General features: G+C 43.7%; 1 protein-coding gene across 1 annotated transcript in view; it reads left to right on the forward strand.

Annotated features, from left to right (window-relative positions):
- BCL2 (BCL2 apoptosis regulator) overlaps positions 1-7,714 on the forward strand; it is a 108,995-nt gene extending 101,281 nt beyond the window's left edge. Inside the window, exon 4 of the mRNA XM_081015026.1 lies at positions 206-7,714. Within this exon, the coding sequence (XP_080871152.1) occupies positions 206-340 (135 nt within the window). The 3' untranslated portion in view covers positions 341-7,714. The remainder of the gene's footprint in view (positions 1-205) is intronic.
- Positions 7,715-9,830: the final 2,116 nt, after the last annotated feature.

The raw sequence follows: 9,830 nt of genomic DNA on the forward strand, positions 1-9,830 counted from the left end.
CGGAAGGCGTCCAACTCTTCTGTTAAAAAGTTCATCATTTTGGTCTCTTAATTTTGTTGTCAGGTTTGCCATTTCTGCATAGCTCATTACTTAATTTTCTCTGTTGTGCCTGCAGGTACCACACTCTGGGATTACAGGGTGAAAAGGCATGTTATGACTATTAATAATAAACAAATAATCCTGCCCCCTCTCTCTTTTACTTTAGGATGCTTTTGTGGAGCTCTACAGCAACAACATGAGGCCTTTGTTCGATTTCTCGTGGCTGCCTCTGAAGACAATCCTGAGTCTGGCTGTTGTGGGTGCCTGCATCACCCTTGGAGCTTATTTGGGGCATAAGTGACTTCAACCAACTTGTGGCGAACTGATGAAAAAGTCTCTTTTTTTTTTAATTGAAAAGAGAGGATCAGAAAGCATGAGAGCTTTTTTTGTTTTGTTTTTCCTGTAGCATAATGCTATTATTTTATGAGCCAAGTATCTTTCTGTCTAAATATTAAATCAGCTATTACTGCCAAAGGGAATATTCATTTATTTTTTACAGTGCAGGAGAAGAGTTATTTATTGAAGAGATTTTACATTTAACCTGCTATTTTCCTGAAATTCTGCAAGTTATACCCACATGCATCTTTATAACGAAAGTTTAAGGACACTCCAAAGATCTTCAGCTTTTTGCAAAATGCCGCTCGACAAGACTATTTTTATCACATTGGACTATAGGGCACAAGAGACCGAGGTGTTTTATCTGCAGGAAAGACAGTAAATGGGCTACTTGCAGAGGTGTAAATTTGCAGTTTATTGCTCTGCCCACTGAAGGAGGAAGTAAATCGCAGCATGGATGAGATGGGAGCAATTTCAAGCCAGTAACGCCTTTGGGATATAGCAATTTGACATGGTACCTATCCAGAGCGAGAAACGACGCGAGGTTCAGGCCAGTAATAAAGCCCATGTAGCTCGTCAGCTCAGGCCTAAAGCTGACGTCTGGGAATACGATTTCATCCCAACTTGTGAAGCATCCTGATATGTACTGTTTTGTGGCACTCAACACCACCATAGGTCATCGTCGGGAGGATACCATTTGTGCATCCTCAAAGCAACGATTTGAAACGAAATAACTTTGGAACTGCAGAACAAATATTCTGTTTATAGAGTATATTCTTCAATCCTCACTTTACCACACGGCCATCAGGAAACCATAAGTGCCTGCCACCTGCCTTGCAGGACCTGGAGCCTGGATGTTCTGGCTCGCATCCCCACTGGAGTGAGTTTACCCACAGCTGATCCTGCTTTTACTCTCTGATTTCTTCTTTGCCGGGGAGGGTGGGGTGGTGGTCTTAAAAGCAATCCACGTTGGTTGCTGAATAATACATCTCGAAGCCAAGAGAGGCCCAAGAATTGAAATCAGGTGACAAGAGATTAGCTCGGATCCGCCATCTTTATCAAAACGGACCACCCCCACTCCCCAAATTAAGTTCTTTGCATTTTATTTTTCTCTTAAGTGGAGCTTTATTCCCCTCAATAGTATTGCGTCCTGGTTATTTCTTTAAGACCGTCTTCAAAAGGATCAAGAATGCATCCATTGCCTCCATCTGCAGAGGTTCACAGACATCATCCCGTTCCCTAAGGTGCCTATTGCCTTTTGTATGGAAACCTGGGGAGGAAGAGGGGTGGGAGGGGGGAATCCTTGTTTAAAATCCTTTTCAGTAAGATGAAAGCAGAGTACTTGATAAGACCACTTTTCTGAGAGTACCTTATTTTGTTTTAAAAAATCCTAAACACGTAGCAGTAGATAGATCACTAGGAGCATGGCTGTCATCATGGTTGAGTATCGCTGAGAGCCTGCCATGACCCACTGCTGACCACCAGAGCCCCCAGGCCCTATACCTGGCTATTGTTGCAAGCTCACCTGTCCTCCCAGGTGTGCAAACAGCAGAAAAAGAAGCACCATTCGCTTCCCTTTGCCTTCTCCTTCTGGGCAGGTGTGTGGATTGTATCCAGAGGAAAAGGGCAATTGAATGGGCAGTGGTGACAGTAGCAAGGAGGTGGGCTTCCCCAAAGATGTGGGTCCCTTGAGAGCTTCTTGGTGTACTGCAGCTTTGTAAATAACAGAAGTTACTAGCCTGCAAAAAAGAAGAAGCATTAGCTTACTAAGGGCCTAGTAGCCCATTCTTCCATGCTGGCTGCAGAGGGAGGGTCATATGCTACTAGCCAGTCAGCAAGCTAGTAAAATGAATAGCCTTCTCCCAAGCAGACCATTGATGGAGTGAGCTGTCCTTGTTCTGCCAGGCCACTGACTTGCTTTTAGGGAATTCCTGGTCACATACACTGACCAGGCGAGCTGTTATGAGGCTGGTGTTGCGGAATCTTCATTGCTGAAGGTATTTAAGAGCAAGTTACAGCTGAATGGGGTTGGGTTGCCTGAGGTGGGCTCAACCCCTAAAGTCAAAGAACTGGCAGGTGGTCTCTTCCTCAGTGCTTCCAAGAGGGTGCTTACAGTGGGTTCAGTGCTTCTCAAACATGCAAACATGTCTGTATTCACCCCTACCTATATATATATATAGAGAGAGAGAGAGAGAGAGAGAGAGAGAGATTTACCCCTTCTGAGGAAAGTCCAATAAGAGGGGGAGAAACTTGTTGGTAATGACATGTTTGTGATATCTCAATAACCTTTTAGCAAATTAAGCTCCCGCCTAGAAGCACCTCTGGTCATGTATTCAAATATATCTACCACTTTTAACAAAGGCAACTCTAGATTGGATGCTTTGCCGTAATGGCCAGTTGTTGATATCAGTGTAATACATTAAGTGGGGAAAAGGCCAAGGGGTCAAAAGAAACTCATACACACAACAATTGCTTTGCTGCATGCTTAGGACAGTTTTTGTCTCTAGCACCAGCCCTTATTACAGCGTAGGGCTGGATCTACATTGATCTGTTAAACGTTACTAAATATAACATGTAACGTTCAGTGCTGTTTTCCATTGCCAGTGGTTCACTGCTCTGCAGCACCCTCTGGTGCCACATTTTAATAACACATTTTTAACATTATAAACCACAAGTGTAGATCTGCCCTGGGATTCTGCACAGGGCGGGGGGTGGGGGGGTGATGCCCCACTGGCCCTCACGAGCAGTTTTGTGATGTTGCAGTGGGGAGCCAGAAAAGTCTCAGCATATACAAAAAGCCAACTCTCCATTAGTTCTTTGGATCCAGCCAATGAGTTTCGGGCCATATTAATGCAAGGGCTTTTTATTTTTATTTTATTTAAACAATACATGCCCCAAAGGAACAAAATCTAAATTAGATGTGGTGGACATGTTTGACTTCTGTAAATTTCCATCTTTAAAAAACCCCTCACCTTTTTATTTTATTTTTCTGTTTATAAAACTGTACAGAAATGGATTTTATACATTAATATGCATCCAATAATAAATATCTGGTCTGAAGTACAGTTGCTTTAACACTTAAGATGACATAGCTAGATAAATAAATAAATAAAGCGAAAGAAAGAAAGAGAAGAAGGCTTATCAGATCTGAGTGAAATATCTTAATTTTGTGGCATTATATGCAAAAAAATAATAATCTAGGGAATGTAATATTTTCATTGCTTAAGGCTGTAGTTTATATCATGTCTTCAAAGCTGCTTTTTAAAAGATGGGCAGAATCCACCAAGGAGCTACTCTTGTTCAGCTCCCAGTCATTAAAATGGAGCATGTGCAAGAAAAGTTCCTTGAGGAGTGTGCCCAGTGTGTTAAAGCATCTCAGCATCGCTGTAGCTACTCTACAGTTATGGCACTTGTACCCGTCATTTCAGGAGCGACAGTGAACTAAGCTTTTACGCTTCACGGCAGAAATAAATGTATAAAGGCATTTGTTCAAACTTATGTACCCTCGATACCATGGGTGTAACTTCACCAAGTTGAAAGGCTTAGCTTTGCAAAAGCTGAAATGCTTATGAATAAATGTCAAAAGGAGCAATTCAGAAGAAGCTAGGCTCACCTTCATCCTATGGGACTCAACGGCTTTAAACGTTTCTAACATTTATTGCATTGTCCGAAGAGTAAAAAACAACAACAACACAACAACGTCATATGGGGGTGGGAATTAATTGTCTAACAAACCACATCCTTCTGAGAATCCAAGTAACTATGCTGCGAAGGAGGTACCTATGTGTTGCATAACGCATAGGTTTCCATGCGCCATTGAAGCTGTAGTATTCAATGGTTTTCATCAGTGTTGCATGCCAGTAACTTCACCAAGGGCTGGTTCACTTATCACTTGATCTTTCCTCATTTGTTTGCTTAGTACTTAGCAACTCTCACAGCCCGGGGGTTCTATGCTAGGACAGGTGTGTTTAGTGGTTTAAGCATGCCTAACTCTGCATAAGATGAGGCTGTCCCGTTCAATATGCAATCTGTCTCTGTTGTAAAGTTCTGTTGTTTGGGTTGGCATCAAGTTATGTGAAATTTCTGTCAGTGGCGCACATATATCGTCACAGCCGATAAGTAATGGTCATATGTGTTTGAAGTAGGCCCTAAATTCAACTCACTGTGCAAACATACCCTAGGACAGTATCCTTCAATCTTGGGTCCCTAGATGCTGTTGTATTACAAAACTCTCATCATTCTTGACCGTTCGCCAGCAGCATCTGGGAACCCAAGACTGAAGACACTGCCCTAGAATGATGCCCAGGAGTCCCAAGGGCGTGATGAGGAACAATAGCATGGGAACAACCAGTAATAACGTGGGAACAACCAGTAATAACATGGGAACAACCAGTACTGCACCATATCCTAAACCTGCTGAGACTTGTGTTACAGTATGACATGGGAGAAGAAAAGGCATCCTGTGCCCAAGATCTGTATCTGTATCTGTACCAAGATCTACCCTTGAACTGTTGCAACATGCTTGGCAGGCAGAGAATCTGGTGCCATACTTCCCAACTTGTGCAAGGCAACCATTATGCATGGGTCAAGACGACAGCAGCTTTTGTTGTTCTGAGCCAGCAAATAGGCTGGGCAGCCTGACCCTAAGCAGCTGCCTTATCTGGAGTGGCAGAGATGGAACAAAAGCAAACAGATTCTGCCTTCCACTGTTCTGTGCGATGCCAATACCCTGGTGCCACTTCTGTGCCATCCCAGCACAGAGGCAACGCAACATGGAGCTAGGTTCAAGCTCTCTATTTAGCACGCTTCAAACGGTAGCTGCAAACTCCTCATCGCAAATAGTGGGTTCCGGGCCTCAAACGTTACCAGCAAAGAAGAATTGGGTCTTTTTTTTCCTTTTCTTTTTTTAGCTGAAGGTTTACAATTGTCAAAATGGTAATGAGAATGAACTATATGATATGTCTGTGCTGCTATTCAACCATGATTCTTTGAACAAAGTTTTATTTTGTGGCATCACCCAGTTCCGAGACTTTTCAAAGCTGCTTTAGGTGTAATTTGAAGTACTCACGTTACAAGGCATTTAGGTAGATGCTGACAATTGATGTTTTATTGTGTCTCTGTCCGCTGGGCTTCACAGTATCGTAATAGGTGTATGCCAGAGAAGGCCAGGTGTGCTGTTGATAGTCTATATTTTATGCAGGTGATCTTCGGTGTTCCCTCCTCCCATCTTTGCTGCAGAATTGTACAGTGTTGTGGCTGCACTAGCTATAAGGACAGTTGATACTGCTAATAGTCATGTTAAACATATTTAGAAAGGTTGAATGTATATAAAAGCTTGAAACTGCCCTTTCCCTGAGCTTTTTCACCGTGACTGGCAGCCTTTCCTGGTTTCACCTGGTACATTGTTTTGGTTTAGGGGTGGGGAAGCCCTGAAAAACATTGAATCAGTAGCACTTTGTCCTTGCACAAGGAACCAAGACTCAAGTGACTCTCCCTAGGCTGTGCCATAATTCCACAGCAGAACTGACGTTTCCACAGGAGTCTCTTGCTTGTGTGCTCATTTATACTTATGCACTCAACCAAGCTGGCTCCCATTAACCTTGTGCATAATAATTCAGTTCTGAGGGGCCAGTTCTAAAAAAAATGACAGTGCTGAGAAAATAACTGCACATAGAATGAATTACAGAATTGCAGAGTTGGAAGGGACCCTGAGGATCATCTAGTCCAGCGCCCTGCAATGCAGGAATATGCAGCTGTCCCATACTGGGATCGAACCTGCAACCTTGGCATTATCAGTACCATGCTCTAACCGTGCCACAGGTCCTACTATGTGAAACTGCTGGAGGTAGTTAACAGTGAAGCTTTTGCGGTCTCGGTGAATGGGAAGAAGTAAGAAAATGCCTCCAGAACGGCCCTCCCTGGCCAAATACATTGTGTGCAGGCTTCCTAGGAAGCACTGAAGATTCCCTCAAGAAAGAAAGAGCCCTGGAAGATGGACCAAACTATCCTGCCCAAATACACACACACACAACACACACACACAGGAATCTTCAGTGCCTACACACACAAACCAGTTTGGTTAGGTTTCATTCCAGAGCTGTGCTGCTCCAGTGTTAACAATGAGCTGCAAGCAAATACACAGGCACCCCTCTTCCCTTCTTCATCAGTTTCAGGTGTAATGAAGCCAGCATCTAAAGATGGCAGAGTGGCTGTCAATGACAAATGGGTCAGAGTGCATTGGGTTTCAGCTTTGTTTCTGGAGGTTTTTGTTTTACCCCGTATAGGCTACTAAGGACCAAATTATAAATGATCTTAACTGTTTGAATGTATTTGACATACGTATTTTTCACTGATACTGGGATAGGGAGGAACGTGAACCATTCCCTGTTCCTCCATGGTTCGGATGAAAATAGCCAACCCACAGCTAGGGATGAGAGAGAAACTCCCATTTGCTTTTTCCATTTTGATTTGCACTTCCCCAAACAATATGTGAACTGGAATGCAAGCTATCCTTCAGAATTCACATGTCTCCAGCCAAAATGTATTATGTATGGGGAATGTACGGGCTTGCAAAGCAAACAAACGTGTACAATAGGAGAAGCGTGCCCTAAAATGCTGGTGAGGACTTCTAAAAGTATCTCAGATTTATCAATGTGACAAACTGGACTTAAGGTTGGAAATCAGAGCTGACAGCCTTGTCCCATCCCTATCTACAGCTGCTTCCCTAGGAGGAAAGCTTCCATTAAGTGCCAATGGAAGCTTCCCCGCCAAGTCTGCTAGCAGATTTTGGGGAGTGATTTCCACTGGGAATACGGCAAGTGGGAAGAGTTACCCATCACCCCTTCCCTGAGCACCACTGTCCTTCTCCTGATCACAAGGCCAGGGCCGTTATGCAGAAGAAGAAACAGCTTGACGCTGGACCTCCTGTGTGGATCAGAAGTGTTTGCTGATGTGGCACTGGGGATTCGTTTCTGCAGATATTGAATGGCTATGCAACTGTGGTTTATGTAAGCCGCTTTTCAATAGCAGTTATGGAGGCAAACCCAGTTCCATTTGACCCCAGATCATTGTGGCATGACGAGCCACTACTTTCCAGTGCTAAACAACAACAGCAAAATGGAAGCGGCGTACATGGCTTGGGTTCTAGCGGGAGAGTTAGACAGACCTTCCATGTTCAGAGGCAGTGGGTGATGCAGGAGGGCTTCATTCCACAAAGAGAACCACCAGGGTTTGCATCAATAGGAAGGCTGAAACATTTCTGAAAGCGGCAACATTTTCTTTTCTAACTGGATTGAGAGAAAACAAAAGATGAGTTAATTTAATTAGCAGGTTGTTTTTTGTTTTTTAAAAAATCTGCTTAAAGTTAATGCAGCTTCATCCATACACAACATCCAGCCATGCTGGAACACTCTCTTAATCCTGCAAAGGTGTCTGCTTTTCCCTCAGTTAAACCATCAAGGAAGGTCCACGCATAAGGGCTGCTGCAACAGTGATGCACAGATGTTCCAAGCAGGGCTCAACGGAGGCCTGCTACCACCTCCCTCCCTCCCCATCTATCCACACACATGCAGGCAGCAATCATGGGACATTATGTATGTTTCTCTCATCTCCCCACCCAGCCATCCCTCTATGCACCTTGCAAAGATTTACTTGCAAGCACAAGTAACTTGCACTGAGCAGAGAGGAAGGCTTGATGATGAAATTGGAGCCTCTCACACAATTGCTACTTCCCAGTGCACTGCAAGCAGGCTAGCTGTGCAGATTAGCCATGCAAGTGGACCGTGCTCCTATTTTTCTTCTGTTTGGATTTTAATTAGCACCAGCATTGCTGTAATACACAGATTTAGTTTATTCCCGTGTTTTGGATGTTGTATGTAATGTTTTTTTTTTTAAAAAAAATGTTTGCCTGTATATTACCATTTATTAAAATAATCACATCGTTTTATTTTAAAGTCGACATAAATCATGCTGCCATTAAACGTTCCATGTCTTCAGCTAATTTTGTGTGAGAGAGAAATAAAATAAAGCACACTGTGAGATATCGGCTTTTGGTTTGATTCCGAGTACTGGAAAATTAACGTGCTGTTTCCATAGACCGTGGCCTAATAATTAAAGCGAGGCCAAAACATCCATTTCCACTTGGCAATATTATCAGACATGTTTTTTGAACCTGTGGAAAATATATTGCATCACTAATATTGCACTCTGCTTTGGTCAGTTTTCTTCCTTATTTATGCAGTGGTACCTCGGGTTACAGACGCTTCAGGTTACAGACACTTCAGGTTACAGACTCTGCTAACCCAGAAATAGTACCTCGGGTTAAGAACTTTGCTTCAGGATGAGAACAGAAATAGCACGGTGGCGGCACAGCGGCAGTGGGAGGCCCCATTAGCTAAAGTGGTACCTCAGGTTAAGAACAGTTTCAGGTTAAGAACGGACCTCCGGAACGAATTAAGTACTTAACCTGAGGTACCACTGTACGGGGCAAGCTGCTGGCATCTGTCTGTCTCAAGATACAATGGAGTGCCCCTCTGGGGTGAAATCAAACCACTTCAATAACAGCACCAAAGTGACCTCCCTAGGGTGCAAGCCTGGGCAGTGTGTATAGAGGTCCTGGGCTGCCAGACAAAAAGACCCCCCTCTTGGCCTCCTCCTCCTCCTCCTAGATGGGCTACCTTCCCAGGTTGAGGAGCCCCATCTGCCCCTTGCTTCCCTCTACAGCACATGCAGAGACTGCCTTATTGACCATTGGACCCACTACTGGTCTCAATTGCTCAACCCCCCAGAGCCTGTCTTCACATGCAGGGAAAGTCCCTAACTCACTGAGGGTTTGAGATCCATAAGCTACCCTCACCTGGTTTAGCCGGCCAGTCAAAGCTGGGGTGTGGCCACTGTCATATACTGACAACTACTAGGAGCCACAGGTGAGAGCTGAGTGCAGGATGGGGACCAAAGGTGGACAAACTACCCCAATAGGAGAATGACATGCCCCTCCCCCCCATACCAGATATGCTACCGCTCACTTGATTGTGGGCAACAGGGCTTTGCAGGGGACTCTTGGGTAGGGATGGAAGAGAGATTTGATTTTTGTTTGTTTGTTTGCATTTTAATCAGAAACTACCTATTCACACTTCTCAAACCAATATGCAACCCGAAACACAGCTTTCCTTTGAAATCTGCACATCTCCAATCAAATACGATGTGCAAAAGTGCATATATTAGGTGTAAGTGTGCACAAAAGAGCACATGTTAAATGAAAATAACATGTACTGGGGGAAAATGCTTTCAAAAGTACTGTACATTAGTTAAAGCTACATATGAAAAAAATGTGTTTATTAGGATAAAATTGCACTTCAAATGCTGATGAATTTTCAGTGAGGAGTTCAGCAGAATCAAGTAGCTGAAAAGAACGTGGAGAACTGAATTTAAGCCTGGAAAAATGGGGAACTTTGAGA

This window comes from Podarcis pityusensis (genome assembly GCF_964106645.2).
Source record: "Podarcis pityusensis genome assembly, chromosome: 7".
Taxonomy (NCBI): Eukaryota; Metazoa; Chordata; class Lepidosauria; order Squamata; family Lacertidae; genus Podarcis; species Podarcis pityusensis.